Source organism: Moschus berezovskii, chromosome 17, assembly GCF_049115385.1.
Source record: "Moschus berezovskii isolate FMDL1 chromosome 17, NW_MosBer_1.0, whole genome shotgun sequence".
Taxonomy (NCBI): domain Eukaryota; kingdom Metazoa; phylum Chordata; class Mammalia; order Artiodactyla; family Moschidae; genus Moschus; species Moschus berezovskii.
Window position 1 is genome coordinate 46373810 of NC_142476.1, and position 15009 is coordinate 46388818.

At 57.6% G+C, this 15009-nt stretch overlaps 1 protein-coding gene across 4 annotated transcripts in view; it reads left to right on the forward strand.

The window, feature by feature from the left end:
- The window catches only part of CAMTA1 (calmodulin binding transcription activator 1), a 989569-nt gene that overhangs the window by 886489 nt on the left and 88071 nt on the right, over positions 1 to 15009 (forward strand). For all 4 annotated transcript variants that reach the window (XM_088845426.1, XM_088845425.1, XM_088845428.1 and 1 more), the window contains 2 exons: positions 1109 to 2958; positions 9164 to 9290. In XM_088845426.1, the coding sequence (XP_088701552.1) occupies positions 1109 to 2958; positions 9164 to 9290 (1977 nt within the window). The remainder of the gene's footprint in view (positions 1 to 1108; positions 2959 to 9163; positions 9291 to 15009) is intronic.

Sequence of the window (15009 nt, forward strand, 5' to 3'; positions counted from 1 at the left end):
ACCTCTCGCTTTCACCTCTGCCTCTTCCAAGAATGCAGTGTCCTGCACCCCCATCCCAAGCATCTGTGCTTCTGATAATGGTATTTGCTCTTTGAAATGTAGTTCTTCACTCCCTAGCTGCCTTAATTAGCTATTTCCATTAGAGGGTCATGCTGCTTCTCCGAGAACTCTTCATGCATTTAGGACTCTTAGTGAGGCTGGAACCAGATCAGCGGAGAATCCACCCTTTCATCAAAAGCCGAGTCACCCTTATCAGATGGAATGAAAATTACACAGGAGTGGAGGCCTGGGGGTAGAGCCCTGAGTGCAGCTTGCTCAAAACGCTCAGAGCCCGAGGCTCTTTCTTTTCTGCCACTCAGCTGAGAGCTAGGGCTCTGTCCTTGCTCAGGTCTTAGAAGGATCTCACCCTACAAAGAGCCAAGGACAGGCTCAGGCTACCTAAACAGGAGGTGGTGGCCCCAAAAACCTTTCTGCCTCTGGAGTGAAGTCTAGAACCCTCTTTGGTCCTGGGGCCTAAGAGCTAGTCCAGGGAGAGGTTCATTGCTTTCCACCTCCTTCCCAGTCACCCCACCCCCTCCCCCCAACCCCTCGGCCACACACAGACACCATCAACCTCTGGCTTTCAGTCCCAGAGGGGCTTGCTGGGCAGTCATGGAAAGTTTAGTGGGAGGGGGGAGGGCCCCGGTCAGCATTCCGGACTGAGCCCCTCTGGCCAGCAAGGCCCAGTCCAGTGAGTGAATGCTTCCGAGGGTGGGAAGGATTTTTCTAGAGGATGACATTCTCCCCACCCCCTCCTTCCCGACCACCCATGCTTCGATTACTATTTGAAAAGATCATTTGGGACAAAGAGCCCAGGTTGGGAAGATGGTTTCGGAGGGCATGGGAGGTGGGATAAGTTGGCCCGACACCCTGAGGGTCTGTCCCATGCCAGCCTCAGGGACAGGGTGGGGAGAAGGGCCTGCCTGGACTCCCAGGCTGGGCTCTGCCTGACCCCAGCGCTCAGGGACGGGGCCCACCGCAGTCCTCGCCCTGACTCTCTGGTGCGTGTGCGTGTATGTGTACCCGTGTGTGTGTGTGTGCGTGTGTGTTGTGCTTGCAATCTCCGCAGGAGCGGGCAGCAGCGTGCACCACAAGTGTAACAGTGCCAAACACCGCATCATCTCGCCGAAGGTGGAGCCGCGGGCGGGGGGGTACGGGGGCCACGCAGAGGTGCAGCACAACGACGTGTCGGAGGGCAAACAGGAGCACAGCCACCACGGCAAGGGCTCGAGTCGAGAGAAGAGGAACGGCAAGGTGGCCAAGCCCGCGCTGCTGCACCAGAACAGCACAGAGGTCTCCTCTACCAACCAGGTGGAGGTCCCCGACACCACCCAGAGCTCGCCCGTGTCCATCAGCAGCGGGCTCAACAGCGACCCGGACATGGCGGACAGCCCCGTGGTCACGGGCGTGTCCAGCATGGCGGTGGCGTCCGTGATGGGGAGTTTGTCCCAGAGCGCCACGGTGTTCATGTCCGAGGTCACCAACGAGGCCGTGTACACCATGTCCCCCACCGCCGGCCCCAACCACCACCTCCTCTCGCCCGACGCCTCTCAGGGCCTCGTCCTGGCCGTGAGTTCCGACGGCCACAAGTTCGCCTTCCCCACCACGGGCAGCTCGGAGAGCCTGTCCATGCTGCCCACCAACGTGTCCGAAGAGCTCGTCCTCTCCACCACCCTCGACGGGGGCCGGAAGATTCCAGAAACCACCATGAACTTTGACCCCGATTGTTTCCTCAATAACCCAAAGCAGGGCCAGACATACGGGGGCGGAGGCCTGAAAGCCGAGATGGTCAGCACCAATGTCCGGCACTCACCACCCGTGGAGAGGGGCTTTGGCTTCACCACCGTCCTGACCAAGGAGATCAAGACCGAGGACACCTCCTTTGAGCAGCAGATGGCCAAAGAAGCCTACTCCTCGTCCGCGGCGGCTGCAGCATCCAGCTCCCTCACCCTGACCGCCGGCTCCAGCCTCCTGCCATCCGGCGGGGGCCTGAGCCCCAGCACCACGCTGGAGCAAATGGACTTCAGTGCAATAGACTCCAACAAGGACTACACGTCCAGCTTCAGCCAGACGGGCCACAGCCCCCACGTCCACCAGACCCCTTCCCCGAGCTTCTTCCTGCAGGACGCCAGCAAGCCCCTCCCCATCGAGCAGAACGCCCACAGCAGCTTGAGTGACTCTGGGGGCACCTTCGTGATGCCCACGGTGAAAACGGAGGCCTCGTCACAGACCAGCTCCTGCAGCGGCCATGTGGAGACGCGGATCGAGTCCACATCCTCCCTCCACCTCATGCAGTTTCAGGCCAATTTCCAGGCCATGGCGACCGAAGGGGAGGTCACCATGGAGACCTCGCAGGTGGCCGAAGGGGGTGAGAGCCTGATCAAGTCTGGGGAGCTGCAGGCCTGTAGCTCTGAGCATTACCTGCAGCCAGAGCCCACCGGGGTGATCCGCAGTGCCGGGGGCGTCCCCCTCCTCCCAGGTAATGTGGTGCAGGGGCTCTACCCCGTGGCCCAGCCTGGCCTTGGCAACGCCTCCAACATGGAGCTCAGCCTGGACCACTTTGACATCTCCTTCAGCAACCAGTTCTCCGACCTAATCAATGACTTCATCTCTGTGGAGGGGGGCGGCGGCACCATCTACGGGCACCAGCTAGTGTCGGGGGATGGCACAGCGCTCTCGCAGTCAGAGGACGGGGCCCGCGCCCCCTTCACCCAGGCTGAGATGTGTATTCCTTGCTGTAGCCCCCAGCAGGGGGGCCTGCAGTTGAGCAGCGCCGAGGGCGGGGCTGGCACCATGGCCTACATGCACGTCGCTGAGGTGGTCTCGGCCGCCTCGGCCTCGGGCACCCTGGGGATGCTGCAGCAGAGCGGACGGGTGTTCATGGTGACCGACTACTCCCCGGAGTGGTCTTACCCGGAGGTAAGCTGCCACTGCCGTCACCACCCCTCACCTGCCCTACCTGCCCACCTGCTTCACCTGCCTACCTCCCCACCTACCTCACCTGTCGTGCCTGCCTCACCTGCCAGCCTCCCCACCTGCCCACCTGCCAGCATGCAGCAAGAGATGCTCATCTGCATGTGGCTGCCCTCCCCTTGAAGTTTTGGGCGGTGCAGACCAAGTCCCCTCCCTCTGTCCCCATGGCACTAGAAATTCCCCCACCTCTCTCAAGGAGTGTTCTCAGTTCTCACGGGACCAGGGGTCTCCTCGGAGGCCAGGTGGCCCTCCCAGCTGGGCCAGGATCAGTGTTTGCTGTCACCACGGTCACCTGGCTGAGGTGTTAAGATTCCATCCATGTTTTTCTTTTTTTTTTTTTTAAAGCATCCTAGGGCTGCTGGAAAACCATTTGAAAATCCACCATCACCGTCTGTATCCACTGCTTTTGATTTGTTTCACAAAACAAAACAAATTCCCATCAAATTGAGAGGGAGGGTACAGTTTCTGAAGAGTCATCTGTGAGATTTGGGGGTATATCCAGCCTCAACAAGATCAAAGGCATGTTACGTGACCCAGGTTCTCCTGCCTATGGCCTCAGCCCCCTCCTTGGGTCTGTCCTCAGTTCCTGGGGGCTGAGATCTGATGTTGAGAATCATTGCTCCAAAGCCCAGGACTACAGGAAACCCAGGTCTTCCAGGCTGGTGCAGGTGATGAAGGAAGGAACCTTTGCTTTTCCTGTGAAGTAGAATGGCATAGGAAAGGGACAGAATGGCCCGAGCCTTCCCTAAACCCCTGCTGCCCACTAGGCCATGCCCCTGCCCTCTCCCAGGTCACCTGCCAGGTGCTTAGGGCCCAGCACCTTGGGGCCCAGATTGACACTTTCTCCCCAGGCTGCAGGCAGCTGCCTACTGCTCCCTTGGCTCCACTGACACATTGCCTAGCTGCTGGGGCAGGGGCTGCTACCAGGACACCGAAGGAAGGGTGCTCCTAAAAGACCCTGAAGCTCACAGAGTACCAAAAGGCGGTGATATACACCCCAAAAAAACATCTTCCAGCACAGGCAGGGCAGGGATGCTGGCTAAACAGACCCAGGCGCTAGTAGGGGCTCCCGGGATGATGCTTGCGCTGGGACAGAGCTAACGGGGTTCCCTGAGAAATGAAACTCTCCTGAGAGCCCGTATCTGCTTCTGAGGCTCCCCCGGGCCCTGGTGAAGGGGCCAGTGATGCCCAGAGTGGAGGACACCTCTCAGGGGTCCACTTCTGGGTGTCAATCCTGGCTCTGCTGTGACTTTCCCTCCCTGTGACTCGGTTTCCTCACCTATCAGGCGGAGGTGATAACAGTGCCTGCCTCGGGGTGAGGCGAGGTGCCAGAAGGGCTTCGTAAAGTCTTTGGCCCATAGCAAGTAATCAGTAGTTTATTATTATGTTATTGGTTATTACTCTGTGGCCCTTGCAGCTCACGGCCCAGGCTCCTCTCCGTGTCCTCCTGCCGTGGCCATGGTAGTGGCAGAGGGCGCTCACTGTGCATGAATGTCCCGGCTCTCAGATGCCACATCAACCCAGGTAGTGACCCCACTTTGGGACAGGAGCTTTCCAGAGATACAGCAGGTGTCAGAGCAGCTCTGGGTCCACAGGCAACAGGCACTTCAAAGCTCAGGTGTCCAGAGGAGGCTCCCCTATGTGGTGAGGAGCACGGGACTGGGAGCACACAGTCCGAATTCAAATCCTGTCCCCTGCTGGCTGGCCGGTGATGACTTCAGCCAAGGTGGCTTGCTTTCCCCTCTTCCTTACTGAGGTGTTGTCAGGACTCAGTGAACAGCTCCCACATCCATGGGCACCCCCAGCGGGCGCCCCCCAATCCCCATGGTCGCTCTAAGACTCTGCAAGATTATGACTCAGTTTGCCCTTGGTGTGGCTCAGTATGACCCTGTCCCTCTGGAGAGATAGGTCAGCTCAGCCCAGCAGCTCCCCCCTACCCCCACGGGGCTTAAGACTGCAATTCAGAGAAGCTAAGAGGGAGCCCTGGGACTGGGGCATGGGGAGGTCAGAGCTGGGAGTTGGCGTGCTACCTTCTGGGCCTGACTCTGAAACCTGCCTTCTGGGCCTCAGTGTCCGCCTGAGCAGGGTGGCCTCAAGGCCCAAGTCCACAACCTTGGGATCCAGTCCTCAGGATGCTGAGTCTCCCTGGAGCCCAAGAAAGCGAAGGTTTTTGCCCCTGCGCTCGGCCTGTGAGCTGACTACACATCTCAAGGCCCTGGGACCTGTGGGCATCAGTCAGGGGCTCTTGGCTAGCTTGGCCCTCTCCTTCCAGTATCCAAGCGCAGGCCTGCGGATCCCTGAACTGTCTCTCGGAGAAGGTCAGTTCAGCAGCTCACCACGAGAGGGCGGCACGGGAACAGGAAAGGAATGAAGGCCGGGCGCCTGGTCTCCTGCATTGCAGGCAGATTCTTTACTGTCTGAGTCACCAGGGAAGCCCCTCGGGGAGGGAGCAGCCAGCCTGCTTTTGCAGAAGCTCTCGCTGCTTCCAGCTACCCAGAAACAAAAGCAGCTCAGACTCAATTTGATTTGGGAAATGCGCAGATGCCACCCAGCCAGACGCTTTGGAGCCCAATGTGGCGGCTTGGGGAGGTCTCTTGCAGAGGCCCCAGTGGGTCTGCAGCCACTTCCTCCCCCTGCCCGGTCCAGCGGCAGGGACTGCCCCTCCTGGGTTTTCCTGCAGGAGACAGCATCTTCCCCCCTGTCCCCCTTCCCGCCTCTCATCAGAGCCCCCCCCCCCCGCCATCAGCTAGCAGGGTTCCCCTCGCCCTCACCCCTTCTCTACCAGGAAAAAGCCTGCTTCCACCTGTGTCAGGAGCCCCATTCTAGCCAGGCTCTGCCAAGCTTGTGGAGGGCTCTGCAGCAAGACGTAGGCCTAGGGATGCTTCCCCATCTGTAAATGAGGTCAGTGGCTCAGTGCCCTCACCCGGCTCTAAAATTTGAGGGTGCCTAGGCACCACTTCAGAGGGATGCTAAGGCTAGGGCTATCTTGCTGTCTCTTCTTGGAGTGTCCCTCCACCTCCGCACAGGTTGCTCCCATTTCCCCTCTGCTGTGTCCACCTGTTCACCTAACACACACACACACACACACACTGATGTTCCTCCGGGCCTCCAGGACCCTCCCTAGGTGCATCAGAAATCCAGGGCCTTTGTCTCAGGGCTCCACGGGCACAGAGACTGCAGGTAGCATGTGTTGCTGCCTCTCCTCCCCCAAGCCCTTCTGCGTCATCTCCCTCCACTGACGCTACTGCCGCACCAGGCACAGGAGTCTGCAATTAGAGCTATCAGGTGCCCGCGTCACAGTGATTCAGCCCAGCCAGGCCGATGTTGCCATGGAAACCCCTCCTGACCGGGATGGATGCTGAGCCCCTCCCGCAGCAGTTTCCATGGAGAAGGGCCTGATGTTCTCCAGTAATCTCTGCAGTCCTTTGTTCCTCACAGCAGCCCTGGCTTCATGCTAGCAGCTATTGATTGGGGTTACTGGGGTTTTTTTATTTTTCCTTTTTTCTCACAGAGTAACTGTCTGTGACCTCTTGAAGCCACTGTACTTCCACTACCCAGGATCCAGGGACCACTGTACCCCGACCTGGTCTTGGGTGCTCCCAGGCACCCCAAAGTTAGGTTCTCCTGAGTCATGTGGCACAACTCCCAGCCAGGCACCCACTTCCAGCCCCAGGGACCCGTGGATATGGCCCCAGCCCCACCACACTGACAGAACTCCAAACCTCTCCTTGGGGCCATATGTCAGAACCAAAGACTGTTAAGACCAGAGTGTGCCTAGAGTTCAAATGCCACCCAGAGAGGGTGGGCCACTTGCCTGAGGACACACAGCTACTGGAGGGCAGGGGCAGGCCTCCTGCTTTTGGCTCTTGGTCCTGAGGTCTCTCTGCTGCTGCTGCTGCTGCTAAGTCGCTTCAGTCGTGTCCGACTCTGTGCAACCCCATAGACGGAAGCCCACCAGGCTCCTCCGTCCATGGGATTTTCCAGGCAAGAGTACTGGAGTGGGGTGCCATTGCCTTCTCCATGAGGTCTCTCTACTGCCCTCTGCAGCAGCAGCAGCAGCAAGCTGATTTTCCTAGCCACTCCAGGCAGAGGAAGGAAGGCCCATCTAAGATCACACGGAAAACGCCTTCCAGTCTCAGAGAGCCCCTTCCAGTCTGGCAGAGCCCCTTCCAGGGCGGGGAATCTCCTTTCTGTGCTGGCCCATGGGGGACCCACCTCTAAGCCTCTCACTACGGATGCCCAAGGCCAGGCCTGTGCCAGGTCTGCTTCCAGGAACCTTGTGGATAGCCTCCAAAGCAAGTGCTGTGTTGAAGCTGGGGGCATGGATGAACTAGTGCCAAGGACAGGTCCCCCAAGAATGGGTCAGTGAGCAGGAGAGAGTGTCTCACTGGCATTAGGAGCAGCAGGAGAGCTGGGGTCTGGCCTCTCTGGCCTGGAGAAGTGAGGCGCTCCTCACCTGCCCTCCACCACCCTGGTCTCCAGCAGGTGTGCCTCCTGACTTCTCCTGCCTGGACACTAGGTGGTGCCCTCCACCCCGTCCTGGGCAGCTCTTGGCCCCCTGCTGGGTAAGGTGGCTGGAGCCTGGGTTCGCCCACCCTAGGAGAGCCGGGGGAGCCCTAGAGGCCAGCCACCTCACCCTCTGCACCCCCAGGGCAAGCCTCGCTGACTAGGTGACCACAGTCTGAGCCCTGAGTGGGACACCTACAGCGTGCTGCCCACATCAGGCAGGACAGTGTGCTATTAATCACTAAGCTCGGACAATAAAACAGGACTGCCCAGGGCACCGAGACATGAGGCCACCCTGTGTGCTGTGTGGCTGCCCTGGCTGGTTCCAGCAGGCGGCCAGGGAGTGCTAATTCCTTTCCTGCACCCTCCTGCGCCAGGGAGCCTCCGGGGTCCTCTCCCCTTGAGCTGAGCAAGGTCATCTGAGCCACCTCCACCATCCCCCTTCCTCCCTCCCCCTGCCCCACCCCCACCCTGTGAGAGCAGCTGCAGCCCAGCCAGGCTGCAAGCACATCAGGGTCTGCGTGTACAATGTGCGCACACAGGGGGCCGCAGGCCATGTGGGTGGCACAGAGGGGTGCCCTCCGTGGCTCAACCCAGAGTCAGGAGGCCATGCACAGTCTCACTCAATCCCCAGCCCCCAGCAGGAGGCCCCAGTCCAGCCCAGAGTGACCTCTGAGCCCCTCCCACTCGGAGGGCTCCTTCCAGTGTTCTGTTTTGCTGTCTTTCCCATCGCCGTCTTCCTCCACCTCCCTGACTCTCCCCACCGCACCCTGGGCATCCTGGGTCTCCCCTCATCCTTGCCACCACCATGTCCACTCCCTGGGGGGGCCACTGAGATGCCCAGGCCTGCTTCCAGAGCTCAGAGTTCCCACAATCTGTCCACAAGCAAATGAAAGAGAACGCCCCCTCCCTCCCCTCCACTACCTTCCATAGGTACCACCCTGGCCAGTTTCACAGGTGCATCCTGAGGGGAAAGGTTTGACAAACTGTGCTCCCTTCTGGCTAGAGCTGAAAGTTCCACTTCCGGCAGGGGATCAGGGGTCAGAACTGCTATCCCCCTGTAGGATGCCAGCTGCGAAAGGCAAAGGGCATCTTGGGGCCCCTGGCACACCAGGGGAAGGAGAACTGGGGCCCTTCTCCCTGCCACAGTCCTGAGACAGTGGTTCTCAAATGTGGGCTTTATGCGGATCCCAAACTCTCTAACTATCCCTTCCTCCCATTCATCCGTCCTGGCAACCATAGGTTAGATCTCTAAGTCTGTGAGTCTGTTTCTGTTTTGTAAATAAGTTCATTTGTATCATTTAAAATGGATAACAACAAGGTCTTATTATATAGCACCAGGAATTCTGCTCAGTGTCATGTGGCAGCCTGATGTGAGGGGAGTTTGGGGGAGAAGGGATACATGTATATGTATGGCTGAGTCCCTTTGCTATGCACCTGAAACTATCACATTGTTAATCGGCTATACCCCAACACAAAACAAAAGTTTAAAAACAAATAAAGTAGGGCTTATGGGAATGAAGAGCCTGCATGTTCCACAAGCATGTGGGCTGGGGTGTGGACCACCGTCTGAGCGGTGAGGTCATGGAGGCCCGTGTCCCTCTGTGGCTGACCCCCTCCCCCTGCTGGCCTCTGTTCCCTCCAGGGAGGAGTGAAGGTTCTCATCACAGGCCCTTGGCAAGAAGCCAGCAATAATTACAGTTGCCTGTTCGACCAGATCTCAGTGCCTGCGTCCTTGATTCAGCCTGGAGTGCTGCGTTGCTACTGCCCAGGTAAGAGAGAAAGCCGCCTGTCCGCAGAGGCCACAGGGGCCCCGGAGTACTGGGCTCTGGGTCAGCCAGGCGAGGAGGGTGAGCTGGGGCAAGTTGTATCATTTCTCTGGACCTCAAGTTTTCTGCGCTGTGAAGGAGTGAGTCCCAGATCAGCTATCAGAACGTCCGTGAGATGGGGGCACAGGTGAGGTTGGCTGGGTTATGAAGAGAACTTGATGGAGGACTATTTAACTTAGTCAACCCGCGAGCCAGGTGGGCACCCCCAGGAGTGGCCACAGCAGGAAGCTCTAACCAGTCTCCACCTGAAGGGTGATGGGAGCTGGTGAAAGCACGGCGGGTGGAAGGGTCCAGACAGGAGCTACATCTGGGGTTGGGGCCACAAAGCAGCCCTCTCCCTCAGCCCTCCCACAGTTCAAGCCAAGCAGAAGTCACAAGAACAAGAGAGCCCAGGCCATGCGGGCCATAGGGCCAGTCCCCTGGGACACAGAGCAGGTCAGAGAGGGATGGAGAAGACCCAGCAGGCCACCGGGGAGGGGCGTCAAACTGAGACTAATCCCCACAAACTCCTTTTATACATCCGCCCCGTGGCCAGAAGGTACAGGCACGAGGTCTCCTTCCATTTTGGGGAGACGGTGCCCCCCCACCGCGTGTGCTCTTCCCATGGCTCTGACCTTCTCCCTCTCACTCTGGCGGGGCTCATCATCGTCCATGTAGCTTGGTGTCCCTGTCTGGTCAACTTGCCCTTGACCTCTGGTCATCACTACCTCCCCACTGGCCTGTGTGCTCCAGGAGGACAGAGTCTGTGTCTTTTTTGGTCACCATGTGTCCCCCGGGGCTCGAAAAGTACCTGGCATGTCACAGAAAGGGGGTGGATATCTACTCGAATCTGCTTATAGTTTTCTGTTCCCTGGGCTGGTGCTGGCGTGACCCCTCGACCTGCCCTTCCCAGATACCATCAGTCCCAGGGATGACCTGTCCGGCTGGCCCAGATGATGGACAGAGAGGCAGAGGAGGAGGTGGGTGGTGAGGGTGAAGAGTCGCACTCCATGTCATCTGAAGCCAAGGTGACCACAAAAAGGGAGAGAGACAGAGAGAGCTCCCAGTGGAGCTAGGGGTGGGGGGAAGAGAAGTGAGGGCGGGGGTCCCCAAGTCAGGAGTAGAACTGGTCAGTACCAGGGGCCTGCTTCACCTGGGGTGGTCCAGCTTGAACCTCTGGCCTCCCTAGACGTCTGCCTCGCCCCCACTATGCCCCCAACCTGGGGCTCCCAAGCTGACATGGAACATTCTTCTCTTTCCATCTCCCCACAAAGCCCATCAGAGCAGAATGCCCTGCTCCAGGGCTGGGCTCACCGGCTCAGCTTCCACTTGAATACAGCAACCTCTTCACCACAAACACCCAGGGAGCCAGGGCTGCTGCCCCTGGCGGCCTCCCCTGCTGGCCCTGCCCCCACTGGTGGCCTGGCTGGCTCCCACTCGGTCCTGCTGCTCCCAGGCTCCCAGCAGCCCGCCTGGGGCTGGAGCACAGCCATCTGGACGTCAGCCAGGCTGGGCCAGCCTATCACAGCTCGGGGCTGCTTGTCGCTAATGCAGCCCCCAACCTCTGCTGGCGAGGGAGGGGGAGGGGCAGCGTGTTATTAACCTATCCACTTATCACCCGCTGCTGGAACGCCACTGGCCCGACCTATAAATAGATGCCACTTCCTGTACCTGGTTCTTGCCTGGCTGAGGACCCAGACCTTGCCTGTCCTGAGTTATCTGACCCCTCAAAAAAAAAAAAAAAGACCGGCCTTTGTGTGCCCTCTGGATGGTGTCCCAGGCCAGGACCTGGCAAACCCCGGGGCGCTGGAGCAGTCACATCACGCATCCCAGATCAGCCAGTTACCATCTGGTGGCTTGAGCCCAGGGGTTGACCTCTTGAGCCCCCTCTTTTGCATCTCTAAAAACCACCGGCCAGATGGCAGAGGGACTGAGAGGAGGGCAGGTCCAGGAAGCTTCAGGCTCACAGGCTCAATTCATGAAGCTTCTCGTGAGTGAGACCTTGCTCTTTCTGTCCTTGGCAGCAGGTAGGAGACTGGGGAGAGGGGTCCATTGCTATTTAGGTCTCAGCAGGCAATTCTCCTGGACCCAGGGCATCTCTGGGTCCCCAGAGCAGGCAGCTTGCAGGAGAGTCTGCCTAGGTCACTATGTCTCCCAGTGGCTCAGGTTCCCCTAGGATCCTGCATCTTAGACCCAGGGAGGCTCCAGCAGCCTGAGAGCCAAGAGACCCGCCCTGTTCTACCCCTAACCACAAAGAGGGGGTCCCGTTTGGACATCCCTCTTTTGAGGCCCAAATGGAAACATGTCACTCTATAAAACAGCCCTGGCTTTTGCACTCATTCATTCATCAAGCAGTTTGCCAGGAACTGCTATGCACCTGGAATGGAGGCTAAGACCCAGCCCCTAACCCTGACTTTGACCCCAAGGAACTTCTCAGTCAGGAAGGAGTCGGTCATGCAAACAAGCCGCACCCTGGCTTGGGGGATGATGCTGATTACTTGAGGACCTCTGCCCTGGGTCTCCCAAAGGCTCAGGGAAATTGGAGCTGATCTTAAATGAAGGACACTTGAAAACCAAACTGGCCTTGCTGACAAGAAGGCCTCAGAGGCTTGTGAGCACAAGCCAGGCCACCTGAGGAACTAGTATGGGAGAAGCGGGCACAGGGGGTGCAAATTGCCCCGCCCACTGGCCTGGTGCACGTGCCCAGGCAGCACGGATGGAGGGACTTGACCCTGACCAAGAACACGGTTCTTGCTCCCCCTCCATCACTGGCTGCAGAAGACACAGGCATGGAAACTCCCTCCTGCGAGATTCCAGGAATGTTCCAAGGTCAGGAGGGAGACAGCCAAGTCAGGTCACTGAGCCCAGGTGAAGCAGAAGTGAAAGAGGACTTGAGGCTTAGGAAGGGCAACCCAAGCTCAGGAGAAGATGAAGGAATCCCCTCCCATCCAACCCCTGCTGCCAACAACAAGAAGACTTTGTTTTGGGACTTTCAGACAGCCCCATGCTGGAGTCCTTGGAGTAAGTCACTTCAGTTCAGTCGCTCAGTTTCATGTCCAACTCCTTGTGACCCTGTGGACTGCAGCACACCAGGCTTCCCTGTCCATCACCAACTTCTGGAGCTTGCTCATACTCATGTCCATGATGCCATTCAACCATCTCATCCTCTGTTGTCCCCTTCTCTTCCTGCCTTCAATCTTTCCCAGCATCAGGGTCTTTACCAGTGAGTCAGTTCTTCCCATCAGGTGGCCAAAGTATTGGAGCTTCAGTTTCAACATCTGTCCTTCCAATGAATAGTCAGGGTTGATTTCCTTTAGGATTGACTGGTCTGATCTCCTTGCAGTCCAAGGGACTCTCAAGAGTCTTCTCCAGCACCACAGTTCAAAGGCATCAATTCTTTGGTGCTCTCTCCTGGTGTCCTTGGAGGCACCAAAGGCAAAATGAAGTTCAAAATGAGGTGAGCAGGGCTTCCCTCAGTGGTAAAGAATCTTCCTGCCAAGGCAGGAGACTTCGTTCAATCCCTGATCCTGGAAGATTCCACATGCCAAGGAGCAAATAAGCCCATGCACCACCACTACCGAGCCTGTGCTCTTGGGCCCGGGAACCACAACTAGTGAAGCTTGAGTGCTGGAACTACTGAGACCCTTACACTTAGAGCCCGTGGCCTGCAATAACGGAAGTCACAGTGAGAAGCCCACCCATCGCAACAAAGAGCAGCCCCCTCTCACCGCAACTAGAAAAAGCCCCCGCGGTAATGAAGACCCAGCACAGCCAAAAAACAAAACAAAAAACCATGTTCCCCCTGCATATCTTCTCTCCTCCCATCATTTAAAAAAAAAAAAAAAATGATGAGCGAGTGCATTGTGTTTTTTAAGCAATTCATTCAACAAACACCTATTGAGAGACTATAACAGTCCAGGCATTGACCTTGATCCTGGACATAGAGAGGAGATCAGAACAGACCAGCTTCCATCTCTCCTGGAACTTACGTTCTACTGTAGAAGACAAAAAAAAAAAAAAACCACAAGGAAACAAAGACATAACCAGGGTAACTGGAGAAAATTATACCAGAACACTAGAAGATGGTAATGCAGTAAGGGAGGTTCCTTTGGACAGACAGGCCTCCCATAGGCTGGGACATGAGGCTGGAACCTGAATGATGAGATGCACCCAGTCCTGGGAAGAGTAGGAGAAAAGCCTCCAGACTGTGGGCAAAGGAGGTGCAAAGGCCCTGAGGCAGGAACAGGTTGGGTAAGTTGGAGAAATAAAAAGGTGGGAGACAGCTAGGGTGGAGAAGATGGCAGAGTCCAAATCATGTCCCACCTTCTGAGTCATAAGAAGGAGTCTGATTTGGTTTTATCTTCAATGGAAGCCACTCATTTTAAGTGGGGAGTGGCCTGATCAAAATTATGTCTTTGAAAGATGATTCTGGGTGGGGAATTCCTTGGCAGTCTAATGGTTAAGAATCCACCTTGAAATGCAGGGGATGTGGGTTCAAGGCCTGGTCGGGGAACTAAGATCCCACATGCCGTAGGGCAACTAAGCCTGCGTGCCGCAGCTACTGCGCCTGTGAGCCACAATCAGAGAGTCCACATGCTGCAACAAAAGATTCCCCATGACGCAACGCAGATTCATATGCCACAGCTGAGACCCGCCTCCGCCAAATAAAGAACAAAAAACCTTTTTTAAAAAATTAAAGATTATTCTGGGTGTGTGGAAGAATGGATTGTAGGAGGGTAGAAGGAAGCAGAGAAACCACAGGAAGCAGCAGAGGGGTAATCCTTCCCAACTTAAGGAGGAAGGCTCTCCTGGGGAACACACTCCCATCTGTGTCCTGTGGGGGCTCCCAAGTGTGGCCCCCCGACACCATCCCAGCAGGGACAGGTAGGTCTCGGGTGTGCTGAGGTTGCCCTCGGCAGGAAGCTAACGCAGGAGTCCAGGCATCTGGGCAGGAAGAAGTGATGGCAGCCCGGGCTGGCATGGCGACTGTTGAGATGGAGAGAAGTCAATGGACCCAGGACTCACTAATGGACTGAACGCAGGGGAAGGAAAGAGTCCAGGAAATACCCTGAGTGATGGGCCTGTGTGCGTGGGGCCGCTGGGCTGAGACCCAGGAAACGGGGACAGGTGCTCTCTGTTGCATCTCTCTGGGGACAGACGGGGCACCTTTGGATCTGCCACCATTCCAGTGTCACTGCAGGCTGTGCATGTGTCAGGGGATGGTGGAAGATGAGCAGCGGAGGGGGAGGACCTTTCGGCTGGAACATCTGGTGCAGGGAATCCTTGAACTCCCCTGGGCCAGCAAGGCGTGTTCTGATGAGCAGAGCTGGGCGGGCTCAGATGGATGCGTGCTGACGCCCTGCCCTCCTGTTGGTGAACCAGGCAAATCACCAGGGAAGGCGAGTGACCATGAGCTCGGAGGTCTGCCCCGGGGATGTAGTTGGAGCCTGGACTTGGCTGGGGCTCCCTGCCCAGAGAGGCACGGCAGGCGGTCCTGCAGGATGCCACCCCCCACCCTCCCACCCACCACAGAGCCAGCTTGTGACCTGGATCTGAGGAACCACACCAGGGCAGAAAGCACAGGGGGACAATAAGCCTGCGGGTCATCCTGGGGCAATGACTTCCTGAAGACCCACTCTGGGGACAACGATGTAACACCTCCACCTGGGATGGAGAGATGCCA